Genomic DNA, 21464 nt, shown 5'->3' on the forward strand with positions numbered 1-21464 from the left:
AAACCTCTTTTGCTCAAGGGCTTATTGTTGTTCTTGTTTGACACATATTAAGATGCCGTGCTAGTTTAATAGTTGTAAAATAAACGATACATGTTGATTGAAGTAGGACCATTTATGAGTTTTTCTAGCCCCACAAAAAAAAACATTTTTGATTTTCTCTTTTATTTCAATGAGTCATTTATGATTTACATGTTGGTCATTAGTGATTTACATATGGGTCATTAATGATTACATTTTGATCAATAATGGTTCACCGACAATCAAACATTCATCAACAATTCCTATAAGTCTTATTAGTCTCATAAACAATTTGTTTTGTTTCTACTAATACTCATAAATGTTTACTGTACAAAATAATGTTTCCATTAAATAAACCTCGAGAAAAAAATCCCCAGTCTTTATTTTTATAAACTAACACCCCATGGATTTTCTATCATTAATCTTTGCTCGTTTGTGATAGTTTTATATTATGTCACACGGGCCTTTAAAGCATCGCAATTTTCCAGGAAGCGTGGCCAAATGCGCTTGATACGAGGCTCTTCAAACATTAAGAGGAGTGCACTTTGTTTTTAGGGTTTTCTACCCAAAATCTGGTAGGACTTTTTTTCGTGAGGTTTTTACGAAACTGCGAAATTATGTATTACTTCGAGCTCGCTCGAAAAGAAATGTTTGAATTGTTTGATATGAATGATCCGCATTTGATAACTAAGAAGTAAAAATTCTTCCAAACAACACCCCCACCCCCCCCCCCTCCCCCCTCCTCCTAATTAAACAATACAATGTGCCAAGACAATGTTAATTGTCATTTTTGAATTAAAAATTTTGAAAATCAAACATTTTGGTGATAATTCAGTTCTTCTTGGCAAATCTTGATACTAATTGCCAAGAAATTAAGTGTCATTGGTTCTCAAAAAGCATAAAAAATTTGCAGATGTTTCAGATATTTTGACGTTTTTCTGAAATCAATAAACTTGTGAGCATATATTACGCCAAATCCGTTTTCTAATCTGGGTACAAATCTAAAATTGATAGAAATTCCTCCTAGATATTTCATAAGAGAAAATTTGGCGAAATGAGGTTACGGGATTAGCACAACTCATAAGTAAATAAAAGAAATTCAGGTAAATAAAATCCAATATCCTTAAATTTATTCCTGGCAACGGCCGTGTACTGGCTATTTCATTTTTTAGCTGAGTCAGTGCTCTAAAATACTATGCAATGGAATTCAGCGTTTGTTATGCTAGGTAAAAAACTTCATTGAAACGATATTGAAAAAATTATGTTTCTACTTCTTAGTTGATGTTTTCATATACATTTTATTTAAATGCATTTTTTACAATTGAATAGGAATTCTGAACACAAAAAGATGGCCCTTATAGCGTTAAATTAAAAAAGCTTTGTTCTTTCAACTATTTTCAACTATCTTTCAACTTACGTTGGCGTTTTCCACGGCAGGTGTACATAATAAATTGGAAAATAGTTTTTTTTTCAATTTCATTTGCCGTATTGAACTGAAATTTACTCGCGAATATTGTCATGATTTGTCACACAAATTGAACATATTAAATTCTAAACTTTGAAACGTTCTTTTTACTCGCGGAATAATTTGTAGGACTAGATTGTTTTTTTTTGTTTATTTGTGTTTACATAATAATTTTTCTTAACGTAAATTTAGCGTGATGATTTATATAAAGTAAACAATACGTCGGGAAAAATTAAATCTGGAAACTTTTAAGATTTTAGACGGAGAAGATGATAATAACTTAATTTTTCACTGTCGATCTTTGAGGACCTCGATCGAAGATTATTTGGTTAACTACTGAAACTCAAAATAGTTATTTGTTTTTTATCGCGTCTATTTATTCGAATGCGTAAACACGTTTAAACTTTTGCGTACCGTAATCAGTAAAACATCAATAATTGTATAAAATACGTACAAGTTTAAACGTTTGGTTACAGCAATCAGAAAAACATCGTAAGCTATACTGTAAAAATTGTTATTTGCTTGTTACGAAAATGGTAACAAATTTGCTTGACTTCAATTTTCCGTTAGTTACAAACTAGTTATGATTCAATAATCATGTTACAATTACTCTCCATTTCTCATCTTAAAACTCGCCATCTCTCAATCACAAATTTAATAATTTTTTCTTTAACAAACAGTTATAGCTCTTATTTTTAACTACTGATCAAAGTTACTAAATTAGTATAACCAAAAATTTTTTCTGGGAAAAAGCAAACTACAGAATGGACAAATAAACGCCACGTGGTTCCCAAGAAAAAAACAACAAACAACCATATTCGCAGAATTAAGATTTCTGTTAAAATTTATTACACAATGAATTTCTTCGGTATATCCGACAAAAAGGGTATTGTTATGCTTTTATTTATCAGCTTTGTTTATTATCTGAACCACAATACTTCATTCCAATCTGATTACTTCGGTGGGATGAACAAATTTGTAAGTTATAATTTTGCCCAAACGCCAGTTACAATTTTGGGTGAATCACCACACAATTTTTCACATTTTACAGCTTTACAATTTTCGGATGTTTTGAATGGTTTGCCATTCTGCCAGCGAAGTGATCAGTTCCTAAGATTCCAAGACGTCAACTGGCGCGGGTCTGGATTCAAACACAAGCAAGCTGATTTTTTGGGAGCGTGCCAGTTGGCCATTAAGCTTAACAGGCAATTTGATGGGCTCATATCACATGTGTTTAGAAACATTTTTAGAAGGTTTTTAGAGAACTCACTAGCGTAAATTATGCATAAGATAAACTTGACATAGCTTGACAACGCAGCTCTACTTGGTACTTGGCTAGTGAGATGAAGCCTTGAGGAACAAGAAAGAACAAGAAAATTGGTAAAAAGAGGTCCCTGGTTCGACCCGGTAAGATGAATATCGGGATCTATTCTGTTCCCCTCCCCCCAGTTTTTTTATGAACCCCAGTTACAAATTATATGCTGTTATATAGCACGCTACTATGTAAGAAATTAGCACGTGCGCTTGGGAGTCATAAAAGATTTATGCTCACTAGGCTGGGGGGGGGGGGGGGGGGACAGAATAGATCCGAATATCGTCTATCGTCTACAATGTCTCAAACCATGCTAGCAAGTAAGAAAAGGGGGTTCAAGTGCAATGGGGGGGGGGGGTTCTCCAGTGGAACATCAAAATTTTTTTAATTAAAAAAAAGAATCTTTCATTCTGTTGCTATTCAAGTAACAGAAATTTGGATTATTCCAAACAAAATTAAGTTGCAACGCTGTTGATAACATTGCCGCGAAGCCTGTTTGGAGTTGTCCAATTTGGGTATCAAGACAGATCTTTCAATCAATTGTTGATCCGCCAGAGCTAGCAAACAAAGGGTTGAGTAATCTCAATATTATGAGAGACACCAAAATCGTGAAAAAATGTTTCCATAACATTAGTTACTGATACAATACTTTGACTTAATGTATAACATGGAATATGAACGAAAAAGTTTAATTGTCCACTAATCCATATCCATATTTAGGAGCAAAATTCAATTTTGAACCTTGAACACCCGGAATAAAGTCCCAGACCCAAGTCACCTCTAACCAGACCGATTTTTAGGTCGCACATAGGGGACATAGTCCGGACATTGGTTGTACAAAAGTCTGATCAGAAACCAAAGTCTGTACATAGTCTGGACGATGGTTGCTCCTAAGTCTGATCGGAGACTAAAATCTGGACATAATTTGTCCCAAAAATCAGATAATTGAGCGCTGAATGGCCATTTTCATTTAAATGCAGTCTTTTTACCACTGTTTTTGGTGACTCAGAAGCAAAATTACAGGTAATTCAAAATGATGTTTCGCCTTGATCTTAACACGTAATGCAATCTTATTCAAATTTAAATTACTATAGGTTGTAAATGCATATTTTAAACAAGTTTCGGTTAATTTCCAACATATAGTGATGAATTGTCTGATCAGAGGGAATTTCTTTTTCACTAAAGTTGTACAAAAAATAGCGTTGCACGAAAATTGCACGAAAAACTTGGTTCCACAAAATCTGATCAGAGGTCGCTTTGGTCTGGCATTGTTTGATGAGAAGGGCTATGGTAGCAAACGATTGATTGCACTTTTCCTTGGGCAGCACAAAATTCTGATCAGATATCAATTCAGTCTGTCACACTCTGATAATAGACCTAAGCTTTAGCATGGTCTGATCAGAGGTAGTTTGGGTCTGCGACTTTAACCTGGGTAGCTTCTTCCAAACAAACTCTTTAAATTAAGGACTTCTTTAAATTAACAGAAAAAAATCGAAACAGAATATTCAATCTACTCTGTGTGCTACTCTTAATGCTAACTTTCTTAGCCAGAAACTATTTTCGCCGAAATAATTTTCCTACAGAGCCCAAAAACAGCCTAGACTTGATTTTTTATTGAAAAAAATGTCTGAGAAAAAAATGGACGAGAGGTGAACTGCACGTTAATGCTTATTTTCTAATATACTCGAGTGTTTTTTGCGAATTTTGATCCTCTGAACCAACAAGAGAGCGACAGCCTACGAAAACAACTAAACAAAACTTTTGAAATCTGAAAAAAAGAAAAAGCATAAATTAAAAAGATGAAAAGTTCGAATCATCGCAACAACAAAATTTTCATTCTTTTGTCGTGGAAATGTCAAAAACCATGATGATTGAACTCAAAAAGATGGCTGAACGCGCACTCGGCGAAAAACTGTTGATTTTTGTTCTCATAATTAAAATATACGAAAATGTTTTAAAAAAATTTCATAACGTTTTTCTATAATTGCCCCCATAAGAGACCTAGAATGAGAACTTTTAAAATGAAAATTAAGTTTGATTCGGCTATTTTCTTTTCCTAAAGAAAATCGAATCAGGAAACGGCTGAGTTGAAAGTTACTAAAATGTGGGGAAACTCTAACCGCAATTTGACTTCCATTTTAGCACTCTATGAGTCGACCAAAAAATTTTTGCGCGAATTTACAAAAGTTTGTTTTTTTCTGATTTGTTTCCAAAACAAGTACTCTTATCTGAAAATTTTTGTTGCTTAAAAAATAGTCTTTTTTTAATTGCCGCTGTATTGACGGGGGGAAATTGGTGTCCTCGACCGTGGGATTTTTAGCTGATTTTGACATTTATTTTTTATTCTATCAACTTTTTAATAACAGCGCCAAAAGAAACTGGTACTCCTAGCATTGAGAAATTGCAAAAAATAATTTGATTACCAAAAAAACGGCATAATGATGTCTATAGGGTCTTCCTTTTATTTAAAGTTTGTCGGGAATTCCAAAATTGCAAGTAGAACAATTTTTCATGCTTCTTAGCTTCTTTTGTTGACACGTATTTAGATGAGAAAAAATGAGAAAAAGTGTCATTTTTAGTTCAATTGAAAAAATCGTTTCACAATAACAACATAAAAAATTAATTGTTTGTTTTTTGTTCACAGTCTTCTTGTTGTCTTAATTGTCTTTTATATATATATATATATATATATATATATATATATATATATATATATATATATATATACCCAATCAAAAATTGGTTTTCTAGAATAATTGATTTGGAAACACTTTTAGTCGTTATTCAGTCAAAAGTAAGCGTGAAACTACATTTCTAAGTAACGAAATTTTTATGAAATGAAAACATTTCCATGTTTTGAAAAAGGAATCCGATAATGTAAATGTCAATAATCCAATTAAACCGATTTCAATACCTCTCAATTCTCTTTTACAAATTTTGTTGTAAATAAGTTTTTATGTTAAAATCTTATATCACCCTTGTAAGTGAAGAAGCTTCAAAGTAAAAAAAAACAAATTACAAAACAGCGCAAAAATTAACCAATGTATTTAGAATCAAAATATTTTTGTCCACAAAACAAATTTGATCTATGATACCCAAAAAGGTATAAACGAGCTATACTATTATCACAACCTCTACTAAAATGCCATTTATACATTATCGTATCTGATGAGACTAGTTCTTCTATATTTTCATCTTTTACTTTTTCCCGCATGTTTGTAAACTATTAGTATTTCGCATCTATTTACACCTCACTAAAAACTGATATCAATAATTTCGTTTCTTCCACTGAACTTCAGCTGCTGTTAAAACTTCTTTAAATCACGTCAATTCTGAAATTCTGGAGTTGTCTCTCAGATCCGGAACAGACTGAGGGTAAGTGGTTCCATGCGCGAATACGGAACTCATTGATTAAATTTCAGTTGAAATAAATACAAATGCAAAAAAATATCACATGGCGCGGTCAGGAGGCAAGGATGCTGGAAATTCTCTTTTGGGGATCTAGTCCGTCTGGGAAGAGCATCATTGGACCCTACTTTAAGGTTGAAACACTGGCGTTCACCTCTCAAACTCGCAATTTTCGCCCGTGAAGGCATCGTTTTAGAACTCTCCTAGGCTATACCCCCGACGAAAGTGACAGAAAGGACCCACCACATTGGAAATGAACGAGCAAAGACACCATGGAAGAACAAATGCCGAAAGACAGAAGCCATGGGCATTCTCTGTGGTGATAAACCCTCAAAGGTTTGTTTCCAAACGGCCTCAACTCTGATGTATTTCAGTCTGGGAAGGCCGTCAACTCAAAGCACCCAGGAACCCCCCACATGGATGAAATATCAACAAACGATTTGCGAGACCTGTTGAATTGAACGTTTCTCAAAGCACGAAACAAAACCTTCGACAGGTACTTACTTCTAGCGCACAAACATTTCCAAAGAAACCTATAGAAAAACTACATTTGAAAGTATCGTGGATAATTTCTAATTCATCGGCATTGAATTCGAAAAAAATTCTAATACAGCGCGTTCGCTTTTTAATGACTACCCATCTCCCAGTATTAATTCTGTTGCACAAAAAAAACAACATCTTGACACTCCAGTGAACTTAGCTGCAGAACACATCGCAGAAACAAATGACCGCGGAAAAAATTGTACTAACTGCTGCATTGCTAATCACTTTGCAAAAATTTGTCGCAAATTTGGAAACAACTCAACACAGAACGTTGAACCACAACCTAGAGTCTATAACGCGTTGACGGGAATGAACATTAGGTAGATAAAGAAGAAATTCAAATCACCTCAAATAGTGAACCCGATTTAGAATTGACTCTTTTTTCAGACGATAATTGTGTTGCAGCATTTAAATGGAAAATCCTTCAATCGCATTAGAACCAATAAATCCACCGATTAAAATAAGCTAAACAGAAAAAACTGTGAAGGTGGACCCAGGCGTTGTCTGTACCGTCGTGAATGAAATTTTGACAAGCGAGGTGGTTGCGTATGACATATGATCGAGATGAATTGATGAACCGAATGCTTATCAAATGAGAATTTTTTCGACGAATCAATGCAAAATGTGAGCATATGAAAAGTTTTTGAAATCGAAAATTGGGTCTCGACGTACAGACGTAACAGACGTACACCGCTCACAGTTGGAAATAGATCTGTTTCTCCAACTTGGCTTTCATCTTCAACAAGAAAAATTTCAAAATACAGTCAATCAGCCAGATCAAGAACTCAGTCCAAATAAACAAAAAATGTCTGATTTTCCGAGTCTGGTCTTTAGATTCGGTCAGTCCAAGTCACAGACTGTTTGTTCCAGATTTTATTGCAAAAGAGTCCTAACAACCAGACGGGATGACGAGTTAATATTATCTTACAAAAAAGTTAACACAGAAATAAAACAACTCACAGCTCAAAGTCATTTTGAAAAATTCTAACAATGTTTGAATTAAAATTTTACCTCCCCAATGGTTATCTTAAAAAATCAAGATAGATCTATTGGACTCGTAAACTTAAATTATTTCTGTCGCAAAAACAAAAGCCTAAACTCGATGGCCCAGTCGATTCCATTTCACATTTTTTACAACACTAGATTTGTAGTGTGCACACAGTCAAAGTAATCAAAACCGTAAATAGCACGCCATTGTAATATCCTTGTCATTTGTGGAGAATCAACTGTTTTTTGTAGATTTAAAACGGGTATTTACGAACTAACAGATATGCCCAGAATACTTCAAGGAGCAATGGATTACTCGTTTTTTGGCCTTAAAGACACCTATTGTTTGCTTGACGATATCATAATTGTTAGCAACGGTAGTAAAAGAGGTCAGTTTAGAGACATTTCTTCTTGTTTAAAAAAGTTAGACAAAGATAATCTTAGAATAAATCATGGGAAATATAATATTGCAAAATCAAACGTCAATTGGTTTGTCATTTTGTCAATTCACGTCAATTCTCACAAAATATACCACAGGCATATTCCCAGTTGAATCAAAACAGCAGCAATCTTTGAAATTATTGCAACGGCTACTCGGAAACAGTTACAATCTTGTTGGAAGCGTAGATCATCTCAGTAAATTCATCTCGAGCTCCCCAAAGTTATCTCATATTCTCCATCCGTTAATTGAGAAAAAGCAAAATTTTTGGAATGGCAATCATAAGTCACAGTTTGATTATAATGGAAAATTGCAAACAGAACGAAAAACAGTTGTTTTAATGCTGACTTACAAGCGCGCATCAAATGCGACGCATCTACATCAAGCTTAGGTGCAGTCTTTGAGCAGAAGAACCGTAAATGGTGGAAAAAAACAGCATTTGCCTCTCAATTTTTAAATTGCAATGAATATTACTATAGCATAAAAGAATTGGAATTGTTCAGTGCTCCCTCTACTCGGTATATTATCTGTTTGGAAAAAAATTCACAGATTTAGCAGATCATTGTGCAGATTTGTCAATTATGAAGAGTCCTCATTTTAACAATTTTTGAAACTGTAGATAAACAGGATAGATTATTCGACCTTTACCCCTTGATGTTTACAGAGAATATATTCCTGCAACCAGCATTGGATTAGTTGACTGTTTTTCGTGCCAACCAAGTCAAAAAGCACTAACTCCCGCATAAGTTCTACTAGAGTAAACTCCGTAATTTCAAATTGTTTTCTGGTATCATTTGAAATGCGAATAATTAGCTCAAATTGCTTTCTACAAACGCTCAGGGAATCAGCAATATTTCAACTTTATCATTCATAATGTCTCAAGATAAAGCTTCGACAAATTACCCAACAACACCACACCAACTTGGAGTCTCCTTCTAATTAACTCCAAGAGCACATGAAAGTATTCACCTATCCCGCGCTAATACATCCTCAGAACACGGAGACATTGAACTTTCTGGAGAGAGGATCTTCGAGGAAAAATCTAAACAGGGACGACTTACTGAAAAAGATCCAAACTGTGTACTGCACTTTGTATATAAAGATGCTGTAAAGTAAGGTTTTACATCAACTCGTTCTGAGATAACCTACACCCAAAGTCAGGATGCCAGTGTGCAGATGGGCAAGTGGCAATACCAAATTCAATCAAGGATGCAGTCTTCGAATCCATGCAAATGACCCACCCAGCCAGTTGAAGAATAATTTCCATCTCCCAATATGCATAGTGGCCTAACAAGCTTTGAGATATTTTAGCTAAAACTATTGACTGAGTTCCATGCACGGAAATTGTTGTGAACTTCAAACCTATAACTCCAAAATCAAAGTTGAAACCTTTAACTCTTAAATAAATGGTGAAATACAGACCGATTTCGAGGTTTCATTTTCAAAGGAAATTTCTCACAAATCTTTTTTGTTACATGGATTGATCGTTACTCATGTTACCATAAAACTGAAAATTTTGAAAAATCTGTGGGAGATCAAACAGCGATTAAAAAGGTTGTCGCAAAAAAACCATTTTTGCCCAAGACAGCAATTGGATCAATTACCTATCAATTGCAAATTACATAGCAAAATATTACTAAAGTTACACAGATTGAGGCTTGATTTTGTTAGATTGTCTAAATCGCCTTTCAAAATTATTGATAATTCAGCGTCAAAACTAAATTCAGCATATAAAGGTCACTAATAATTCCTTAGATGCAGAGACAATTACAACGGAACAATACCTTGACGACAAATAATGGATCAGTAAAGAGTGCAGTGATCTCGAAACTGCCCCCAATTACCACAATCATCAATGAGCCTGGCAAATCTCCTGTAAAAATCGGAGACAGTGACCTTGCTAAATTTGTCAAGAAAGCTTGAAGATCAATAAATTTGTGGATTTATGCACAGCGAAGAGTTTTGTCTAACGACAAAATTACTGAAGAGAAAATTGCAAATAACAAAAAAGATGTCAGGAAACAAAAAATGGGTGGTAAGGATCCGAAATCGCCACCGTAATACAACGTCTGTAACCTCTTTATCAAGTTTAAATATCAGTGGAGCCATGAAAATCAGGAAACCAATAAACTACGACACAAAAAAGGAAACAAACGAGCTCTCCAATAGTGCAAGCACATAGGTCACAAACATCGTCCACTTTACATTTGACTACAGAGGAATTCAATGAGCAAATGCCACTTGTCAACATGGGGTGGAAAACAGGTAGTCAAGAAATGACGAAAGCAGTTTTATGAATGCTACGAGGAAAACATGTCACCAAAAAATTCACATAAATCCAGAAGAATCAAGAAACAGTTTCAGTTGTTGAAACATTTCAACACGAAGAAGAAGTGCGAACAAAATCACATCCAAGTCAGCACTTAGTTGTCGGCTCTCTACGAGATCCCGGTGTCAAATACTAGGAATGCGAACAAAAATGAGAAAAGTCCCCTTGAGACGCAGAAAATGAGATAAGAACTATTGAAGGAAGTAAACTCAAAACCTAAATTTAGTAAGCTCATCGCTTTTAAAAAAACTCATATTTTCAGTCGTATTTACTATGCGACTGCATAGTTTGCTGTTCATTCATGTTATAGTCTATATGGTGGCCGCCGTATTGGCCGACAGGGCGTTTAGCCGACAACCAAAAAATGAGAAATTTAGCCGACAATTTAAGTAAAATGAGCAATAAAACTTATTCTGAAGCTGTGATTGGCCAATTTAAAACACTATTTCGTAAGCGGACAAATATACCGCAGTTTTCTCATCAACTAGCGTAACGAAGGTTTATCAACTAGTGTAACGAGGGTATTTAACCGCATCTGGCCATGCCTCGCGGGCCATGGCCATGCCTCAGCTGCCCGTGGGACTTGATATGAATCTATCACAACCGAACTACTGATTTATGGACCAATGAGACTTTTATGACCAATTATGATAAAACTGTCGGCTAAATTTCCCATTTTTTCCTTGTCGGCTAAACGCCCTGTCGGCCAATTTTCCTAGCACCAGTCTATATATTTATCCAGGACAAATACATTTGTTTTGCTTCAAGTTAATTTAGAGCTACCATTGTTCACCAAAGTAACTTCTTTGCATTGGCCAATTAATCCTATTATTTTGTATTTTTGTGCATTTCTGATGTTCAATTCAACGATTATTGCAATTATTTCATATAAAATATCAATGATTTTGTATTAAAATCACGTAAATTATTGAAATTATTGAAGAGGGGAAAATTGATACCTAAATTTGTATTCTTGAACTATTTTATTATCATAACCTCTACTAAAGTTACATGTGTACATTATCGTATCTGATGAGACTATTACTTCTTTATTCTCCCCTCATATCTTTTAATGATTAATATTTCACATCTGATCAAACATCTTTAAAAACTGATAATCAAAATCTCGTTTCATTCTCTGAATTTTAATTGCGCTTCATTTTTCTTCAAATAAAATCAATGCCGAATATTTTGATTCGCCTTGTAACTCCAAATCAGGGTTTTGAGAATCGAGAGTACGGAACTTACTTAATTATCTCAGTTGAACAAGATATAGAAGTTTTAAGTATCACTGAACCACCTATAAACTTGTAACCTCAGTCAGAATTTTAAACTTGTTTTAGTCAAGAGTGTTATAACTTTGCAGATAATATGTAAATACGGGTTTTAGTGCATAATCCTAGTAGCAAAAAAACTATTGTCAATTTTTACAAGTCGAAATTTCTCTGTTGTTCTATTGGGACAAATGACAGACATCAAAACAACCCTAAAAATATTTGAAGAGCCCATTTGAAAGCTTAGACACTTGGAAGTACAAACGGAAAATCTGGGACAGCAAAAACATGGCATTTTAAAACATCCACGTAAAGGTTTCAAGACAAGCCTAAGTTAGTCTCAAACCAAAATGATTTCACGGATCTTTTTCGTTTGTGCCCCCCCCCCCCCCCAGCTTAGTGGGCGCATATTATTTGCAACCCCCAGACCCACGTGCCATATTTTTACATAATGATGTTCTATGTACTGGCACGTGCTCTGTAACTGGGGGCGCATAACGTACGGGGGGAGGGGGGGGGGGGGTGGCACAAACGGAAAAGATCCGATTTCATTGACAAATTATATTCAACAAAGCATTTTTTTCTGGTTAGCTAACAGTGATATGAGCCCATAAAACTGATTTTTTTGCAATCAGGACTCTGATAGACTTTTCACCTCGCTTCTCTGCAAATCATGCGCACGGTGAGGGTAAAAACTGGATCCTCGGCTGGACTTTTGGCATGCTGATGAACGTTTCCAAAGCTGTGTACAATATTACTTATCTTAATGTGAGTATTATAAACATTGGGGTCTTTCCCATTATAGCCCCCCCCCCCGCTCAGTGGCCAGATAACCTATAGAACCCCAATCATAGTAATTATACCATAATCGGGGCTATAATTTCATGGAGGGGCTATAATGGGAAAGACCCGAATATTACTGATTGGTTAAAACATTTTTTGTCATTAGAGAAATTGAATTCGGTCTATCATCACCATTTGAGTGTATCAATGTTTCATCGGCTCTCGATGTAATAACAACAAGAGTTGCGAAATTTACCGTAGAAATGCAGAGTTAATTAGTTAATTAATGCCCAATTAGACTACCTCTTTGCCCCACTTTTTTTTGCTTCTGCACCCACGCAAGAATTGAATAAAAATCAGGATCTCTTCCGTTTGTGCCCCCCAGCTTAGTGGGTGCAAATTTTTTGCATCCCCCAGACGCAAGTGCAATATTTTTACATAATGATTTACCATGTAATGACAAGTGCTCTGTAGTTGGGGGGAGCATAACGTACTGGGGGGGGCACAAACGGGAAAAATTCAAAAATCATTACCTCAGGGTGTCTCACAACCCGAAGTTATTCAACAACTCAGATATAGGTCAAAGTTTGCTCTAAAATTGAAAAATTGACTGTCTGCACTGGACTCCGCATAAATACTGAAAATTGATAAAGCCAAATACGAATTCTCGGGGTGAATTAGACCAAAACCAGTACCATCAAACTCAGCCTCAATACTTTTTGTAAGTGACGAATTGACGAACGACTTTAATTATTATGAAAATTAAACGGCCGTCAACTACGGTAAAAGGTTAGGAAAATCAAAAATTAATTAAAAAAAATGGCCCTGAAAAAAGTTTCGGTTAGCAATGAACTTCATATGCAAGTTTCGGCTAGCAATGAACTTCTTAAGCTCTAGACAACGCTCATCGTGATGTTTGTGTTTAATTTTTTTTACTATTGTTCAATCTTTCACATCCTAAATTAAAGAAATTGGTTAAAAATGTTTTGTCAGCATTCCAAAAGAAAGAAAAGAGGAGTTGATTTTTGAGTTGTTCTGAAGTTGCTGTATATGGCTGTACTTGCTTGCAGTAGAACAATCCTCTCGAAATTTTCCTGCAAAAAAAAATTGTATTTCAAAGATTGAATTTCAGCATTTTAAAATGCTATGAAGCTGAAATTTGGAGTCCAACTTGATCGGCATTTTTTATGATGATTTTGTAGTTGGTTGTCACGAATGTTTGTATTCATCTATATATTAATTGCGTGAACACATAAGGCGACAAGTTATAGAGGCATCACTGAGCAGCATGTTGCATGTTTTAACAGAAAAACGATACAAAAGGTCATTGACCAAAAAGTGTTGTCAAAAAATCATTGACCCAAAAGATTGCTAAGAGGTGGTGTCATCTACCGAAAAATGCTTTGCGAAAAAGTCTCTTGCCGAAATTTTTTTGTTAAGGAATAAGTCAAAAATCGATGTTTCAATAAACAAAAACAATAATTTCGAAAAAATATTTGGCTAATAAGTTGTTCAGAAAAAACTCTATGATCAAAAACTACTTCAGAAAACGGTCTTTGACTGATAAGTTTTCGATACTGAAAAGGTAAATGATTGAAATTGTGCCAATACAAAGAGAGTTTACAAACGGAATAAAAACACGGGTTTTTAGCAATCCATTGTCAAAAAATTGTTCATGATGAAAAAGCTTGTCCTGAAAATTTGTGAAGGAAAAGTCAAAGAAAACAAAAAAATACAGAAGAGTTCAGCGAACAAAATTTTTGTAGTGTAAAAGACGGAAAAGGCGCCGAAGCAAAAACCAAAGTTAGGTGCTAAAAACTAATGAATGACAAATTTGAGGTCTTGAAAAATGTACAGTTTTTTGACACTCAGTCGAGGGTTTTTTTATATTAAGGGCTGCTACTATTAAATTAAAGCATGCAAATTATGATAGGTATATAATTTTTCATTTCCAGTTTTTCAAAAAAAATTATTGGTGGCATTAGCTAGCCCTTTAATTCAGTTCTGTGTTTGTTGACGTCTTAAAAGCATTCCCAAAGGCAAGCCAATGAGTCCTTTTCATCAGCATATTCCTCGTCTTGGGCCTATCCATTGTGTTCTCATTAGCACATTCAACCTTTTATGAAAACCGGAATTCATTATCCAATACAACATCTGTTTTCTTTTCTCTTTTGAGCTGTTGTATCTCTCTCTCTCTCTCTCTCTCTCTCTCTCTCTCCAGTTTTTTTTCTCCATCACTCGTATTTCTATTGTGGAATCTTCTATTTTGTCTGCTCTTCAAATGTTTTTTCTGTGACATTTTCTCTTTGCACTCAAAATTTTGCCCTTGTTTTTTGTGCTTGCTCACTATCTCGTTGTTCCTGTACCTTCTCTCTCACACACACACACAATTTTGGCTTCTTTCCTTTTGCTGTCCCATTTTCCTTCATTCTATCAGTTTCGATTTTTCTTGCGTTCTTTCTCTCCTTTAATTTCCTGCTTCTATTTTCTCCCTCTTGTCTCTAACGTCTAACGTCTAAATAGACGTTAGTTAACGGCTGTTAACTAACGTCTATTTTTCTTTTTATTTGTATGTTTTTGATTGAGTTCTTTGTTTCCTCTTGTTTTTCGTACGAAGGGTTCCTGATAATCTAATGGTTTTGTTGCATTGTAATCCTTCCGTTCTTTTCTTCCTCATCAATTGCGATTTTTCTATCTCGTTTTCTCGTAAATTCTCATTTTTTGCTTTTCACTCCCTTGGCTTTCTCACAGACTCTTGTTTTTTTCTGTTCTCCTTGTCAGCTTTCAAACTTCTGTTCTTCTCTGTCTTTAGGGTTTTTTTGTTTTTTTAAATCTATTTGCTCTCCGACTCATTACATATTTCTGCTGCCATCGATCTCTCTTTCTCTCTCTTTATGACTCGTTCATGAAACCTTTCTTTGATATATTCGGCTCGCTTCATTTTTGTTGGTGTGTCCAAAGTAGTTTTGCAAATTTCATTGAAACGATCCTAAGTACACCAGTTATCACGAATAAATCTTCAATGAAAATAACAACTGTTAAAGTTTTAAGATAAGTTGCATTCAGATAGCTTTTACGACGGACCTGCTAGTTTTTAATTAAATAAGCTGCAATAACAGCCATAATCTATTTTTCGGGGGAAAAGCACTTTTGAAATGAGAAAAGTGTTCTATTAAATAGCTGCTAATAAAATGGCCGTTTGAATTTGGTACTGTAACTGAAAAAAATTATCAATAGATCATTCACAATTTTCTTGATTCAGTCTTAACTAGTGGTTGATTTTTTTTCAAATGTGATTTCAAAACTTATATGTGCATATTTCTTTCCCATCAGCTTTAGGTTGCAAAAAACTTCTTGTTTGGCGAATTGTTGTGCAAATTTGGAATCAATAAATGATGTTATTATTTTCACAAGTGCTCTTTAATCAAATTCTTTTAATCGTATTTTTGTTCGTTTTTGAATTTTGGTTTCAAGTAACTTTATTATACATCAAGAATATATATTCTTTGTTTTGCTATTTTTGTTTAAAACACGTAAGTGGAGTCCTAATTTTGTTCGTTAAAAAATTTCATCTGCATAAATTAAGAACTCCAATTATTCTGAGGCAGCATAAATTTTCATTATGAAGACTTTTTCTTTATTTTTAGTTTGGTATATGTGAGCATTTGTATTGCTTTACATTTTTTAGAGAGCTGAAATGGGAACTTAGTTTTTGAGAGCTTATTTTTTCCATATCAGCTTTGTTTGAGAGACCTGATATAAACTGTTTTTTGTCTTGATGAAAACGTCTTTGAGTGTACGAATTCTAACCAATCGGACAATTTTTTAGATTAGTTTTCCCGAACGATGAAAAATCAATGAGTTTAATATTTGGCTCACCTAAAAACAATTGTCGAGATTGTGCGTACATCTTCTTCTATTTTGATAAAAAAGAAAAATTGAAAGTGAAAATTTCTAACCAATATTACCACTTGGAGTAGCCCCGTCATTTTGTCTATTTAGAGCAAACTGAATCTGTTTCGTGAGTAAAATTCCTTTTTTAAAAAAAATTACTTAACGAAGGAACAGACGAAACTGTTCCAGACGAATTATTCACAAACAAAACGGTCTCAAAAAACAAATAATCCCACATAAAATCGTCCACATATCAAATGCACCAGCATCTATCAAAAAACATAAAAGTTCATATCATTAAACTAATATTAAATTGATTACAACACATTTTTAGTCAAATTATATATTAAAACGCAATTTTTTATACGGGTTCTTAATTACGTGATGTATTGGTTCTTAATTACAAAAAATTGTCCTTAACGTCAAACACGTTCCTGCTTCGAAATTCATGATGCGTGCTTTAACGGGTACTGAAACCTTTTTAGGGCCAGATTTTGTTTCAGGGTACTACCCTCCCATGTCGACTTCAAGTGATTCCTATGCATAGTTTCTCCTTCGAAAGGGTATCTGAAAACACAATTACTATGGAGTTTGCCGCTGGAAACGCCCAATGTTCCGTTTGTCACTACAGAACTAGTAATATCAATCTATCAAACACAATTATCGGTCGTCATCAATTTTTGTCATTAGTACAGACAGCGAACTTGAAAGAAGCTATTCCCTTCGGAATATTTTTCAAGCAAACTGCTATTTATATAGCAGCTTATCTGCGAAAAATGTCTTTAAAAATTGCGTCGAAAAATGGCCAAACTTTACACAAATCGCCAGAATTGATAGTTTTGAAACTTCGCGGAAACGATAAAAATTGCGCCTTATACCATGTAAACGATGTTGCATTATTGAAAAAGATTGAACAGTTTGGTGTAAACAAAAACAAACAAATTGTTTACGTAATGACAGACTTGCTACGAGATAACCAATATACACGAACTTTGCGGAATTATTTCAAAGACCATTACATGTTTGAGTCGTACGATTTGCCAATGATTTTTGAGGGATCTGTTTCCTTTTTTTTGTCGTCGAAATTTTCCCGACGATACCAGCCATAGTTTAGCAGTACTGAACTATAGCAGAACAATTAAAATATACCTATGAATATCAAACGTTTTACGCAGATGCGCTGGATCAGAGTAAAAACAGACTGTTTCATAGTCTGCTAATAGTAAAAGAAGACTATGATCATATTAAAATCAGGATGAAATCAGAGTAATTTTTAATTCTGAAAATAGACTGATCACAGTATATTATGAATCAGAGTAAATACAGACTGAACTTTTCTATGATTCAGAATGGATTACTACGTTTGGTACCCTTAAAATCCTGCCCTTAAACTTTTAGTTTTTTCCCTGTTTTACGCTACTAGAATTTACTTAGCTCGCTTTCTTGTCACATTTGCCTTGTTGACATGCACAATTTTCTAAGCAAAAGTAGGAGAATTGATTTTGATGCGTTTTCTAATGATTTTAAATAAACTTTATTTCAAATGTACTAGCCGGTTCGGTGATATTTTGTTTTAACTCTTTTGGATTATCCTTAGACTAAGATTCTTATCTTATTGTTTCTAAGTTCCAATTCTTGAGTGAAAATGTTTGTGTTTAATAAGATGAATTTACTTGAAGATAAATAAATAGCAAAAGTGGAAAGAATATTTTAAGTGTACACAGTAACTTGTGCGCGGAGGTTTATCTGAGGGAATGATTGAAAAAGGCTGTAGAGAAGTGCGTACGTACAACACTAAAAAGTGGGAGTAAAAAAGATTACTCATGTTACTCATACAAACAGCAAACAGCACTGTATTAAATATGGAAATAGTGGAAATAGTGTGGGAGGAAATAGGAGAGAAATGTTACAACTCACCCCCCTTCGAAGGAAAATATAAAAACTACAAACTTACCAAAGGTATGTCATGCATAATAATTCACGGGCTAAATAGTCCATATCAAAATAATATGCTGAAATGCATAATAAACGTAGAATCAGGAATATACGAACAAGTACAAGTAATACCAGATACGAACAGTGTTACTAGAGTTAATGACAAGTTATTTTTGCTGGCTCTGCTTCTTCGCTTTCTGGTTTATCGGCCAGGGCAATCTAGCATATTTATTTTCCCAGTTATAATCTTTTTCGAAACCATCACCACTTGGGTACCATATAGTAGATAAACGCTCTTTAACAGTTCCCTTGTAGACGTTGAAGATTGAATTTTCAAAATAAATTTCGGTGTCGATCGCGGTTGCCAAATCAAGTAATTCTGCCAAAGATGTTTGCAATTCCTTGTATTTTTCGTCGTCCAGATTTTGAATTAGTTTAATTGCCTCAGCACGTTTTACATCGATGTCAACGCTTATTCGCTGAATATTTTTCAGATGTTGGCCAATTTTACGATTTTCTTCTGCCTTCACGTTAGCATTTCGATACAGTTGTTGATATTTTAGCTGCTGACTGTCAGCTTTCTCTAAGGCTGCTTTTAGTTCAATAATCTCGTGGTAACACTGAAGATACTCGGCCTCAAAACTTGGTTTTGTTTTAACATTGTTTAATTGGGCTTTTAGAGACTCATTTTCACGTTTAAGTTTTACCAGCTCAAGATTCTTTTCTTGCAATTGTTTGTCCGCAAGCACACAGTTTTGGATGGATAAGTCATACCTTGATTCCGTTTCGTTCCAGTTATGCTGTGCTCGATCGAGGGCTTTCTGTAAGTTGTCTATTTTCTTTTGCATAATATCCTCATTATTTTGTTGCGTTTGCAATTCAATGGACGATGTTGGAAGATTTGCAGGGAAAGCAGGTGAGCTAGAGGTACAAGGCTGCGGATTTCGTGGAGGTTTTGACTTTACGTAAGTTGAGCTAGAAGTACAAGGCTGCGGATTTCGTGGAGGTGTTGATTTTACGTTTGGCCCGAGCCATTCCGAGTTGTACCCATTTGGGAAGGCGGTTAGATACTGGTAAGGTACGTTTAGATAAATTTTGAGCGAGTTGAAATGCACGGTGTAGGTTTGTGTTGATACGTTTCTCATCTTGATCCGACAAAAATTGAATTCAGGCAGTAGTTGAAGGTTTCCATTCTCCAGTTCAAATTTCCCAATCGCATTTGATGGTAAAATATGGCGCTTCGTATTTAACGTTTTGTTCTCGTACTCTCGATCAGCAGTCTTTTGCCAGATATTGGCCTCTGGTTTCAAGGAATATTGCAGGAACTCAACAAACTGAGGATTTATGAAGTTTAGATGTTGTTCTCGTTCTTTTTGTATCTCGAGTCTCGATTTTTTGTTGGGAAATTGTCCTGCCTCTTTTGGGAGGTTGTCGAAAATTTTTCTTTTCTTCGACTTAGTTTCTTTGGCTTTTGCTGTCCACTTGTTAAAGTTGGAAACAGGAGTCTCCAATATTGGAGCTCTATTTATTTTAGCAGGAACCGTGTCCTGACTGGTTACTTGACCGGGATTGGCAGGTACCTTGTCCTGATTTGTTACTGGGTCAGAGTGATTTGCTGAATATGCTGGTGCTACAGGATCCATGTCCTGGGGCTGCGTTCCAATGGGAGGGTGTGAAGGATCCATGTCCTTCGAGAGAGTGTTAAAGAAATAGTGCACTGGGGAAGTCAAGTTTTTATTTGCATCAGTGCTTGATACGTGATCTTCGGGGGCTTTAGAGGTGCTATCAGACTCGCAAGTGGCAATAACGAGGTTGCCGGGAATTGAATTTATGTCAGGGATATCAACGCTAAATTCATCTGGAGTGACAATGTCAGGAGCTGGAAAGAAGTCGTCAATGTCGAAGGTCGTATTGACGTTTAGAGATGACATGGTAATGTTGATGAAGGAACAGTAAATAATCTTATTAAACACAAACTCATTAATTGGAACTTTTCCAAAGTTTCATTTTAGTTCATACTAAGTACTAACAGTATTCGTATACCATTTTAGAATATTATCCTATAAATATTATAATAGTTTTACATGCACTACAAATTTTGTTTTGGAGTTTTAAAATCTAAGGAGGTGCTAAAGGCGCACTTGCACCCTTTTGATTTTGAATGGTAGGATAAATTTTTATCTCCATTTCTCCCGCATACTTCTCCTGGTGTTCATTGGAGTTTAGCGGTTTGTTTACAGGTATATAACCTGTTTTGTTTTCGTCATCGTTCGCACCATGGCGATTGAAGATGGAAGTGAAAATGGACAGAACGAACAAATTGAAAACTGCTCCTAGCAGGATTTTGCTGAAGCCAACTGTTGCTCCCGTTAGTCGGTGTATTTCAAAAGCTTTAAGGAAAACGACAACAATTTCCGTTATAAGTTTGACGAAAAGGAAAACTGCAAACCAAATACCAAGTTTTTCTAGGTAGTAAGCAACAGATCCAAAGGCTGACTTGAACTGCTGCGTGAAGTAGTTAGGTGAAAGGAATGAGTCAAAATACATTCTATTATTCAAACTGAGCGCCTGGTCTAGCTTTCCGGATTCCATGATTCGGACATTGTCTCCATTTGTTAGTATTCGTCTAGTTAACTTTTTAAGAATGGTCGCAGAAGCAGAATTATGGATGACATTGTCCCAAAAATCTTTTATTTGGGCAGGTGAGTAGAGACCTGACCGTTGTAGGTCGTATTCTTCTGGTTCAGTAATGTGGCCAATCTCCGTTGGCTCAAAAATTAAAGGTGCATTTACTGGTTCCGGTGCCGGTGAGAGCTTATACCAAGAAGTAGCTACGTCAAGATCTAATTGGAACATATTCCCGTATGTTCCTTGACATGGGATTTCGTTTGCGAAGGGGAAGGTTTGACGTGTAATTGGGTCAATAAAGTGAGTTTTCCCTTCGTATTCAATTGGAATGCGGTCATAGCATCTATCAAGGATTTTCAGAGGTGAAATAACCTTTGGGCATTGATACAGCCAAGCAACGCTACCATCAGTGTCAAGAAACATGGAACGATCTCCAGTGAGCATGTATC

At 35.2% G+C, this 21464-nt stretch overlaps 1 protein-coding gene across 1 annotated transcript; it reads left to right on the forward strand.

The window, feature by feature from the left end:
* The first annotated feature begins 1476 nt into the window (after positions 1–1476).
* Positions 1477–17561, forward strand: LOC142348527 (uncharacterized). The gene is made up of 3 exons (XM_075399900.1): positions 1477–2688; positions 12411–12543; positions 16956–17561. The coding sequence occupies exons 1-3, from the start codon at positions 2339–2341 to the stop codon at positions 17559–17561; spliced, it is 1089 nt and encodes a 362-aa protein (XP_075256015.1). The 5' UTR covers positions 1477–2338.
* The last annotated feature ends 3903 nt before the right edge of the window (positions 17562–21464 follow it).

This window comes from Convolutriloba macropyga, chromosome 10 (genome assembly GCF_964194025.1).
Source record: "Convolutriloba macropyga chromosome 10, txConMacr16.3, whole genome shotgun sequence".
NCBI lineage: Eukaryota > Metazoa > Xenacoelomorpha > Acoela > Convolutidae > Convolutriloba > Convolutriloba macropyga.

Bases quoted from the DNA above. Each gene is read 5' to 3' on its own strand.
- LOC142348527 (XM_075399900.1), top strand. From the start codon at position 2,339: ATGAATTTCTTCGGTATATCCGACAAAAAGGGTATTGTTATGCTTTTA. The intron at 2,689-12,410 runs GCAATTTGATGG...TTTTGCAATCAG, and splicing joins TTGGCCATTAAGCTTAACAG to GACTCTGATAGACTTTTCAC. The intron at 12,544-16,955 runs GTGAGTATTATA...ATTTTGTTTCAG, and splicing joins ACAATATTACTTATCTTAAT to GGTACTACCCTCCCATGTCG.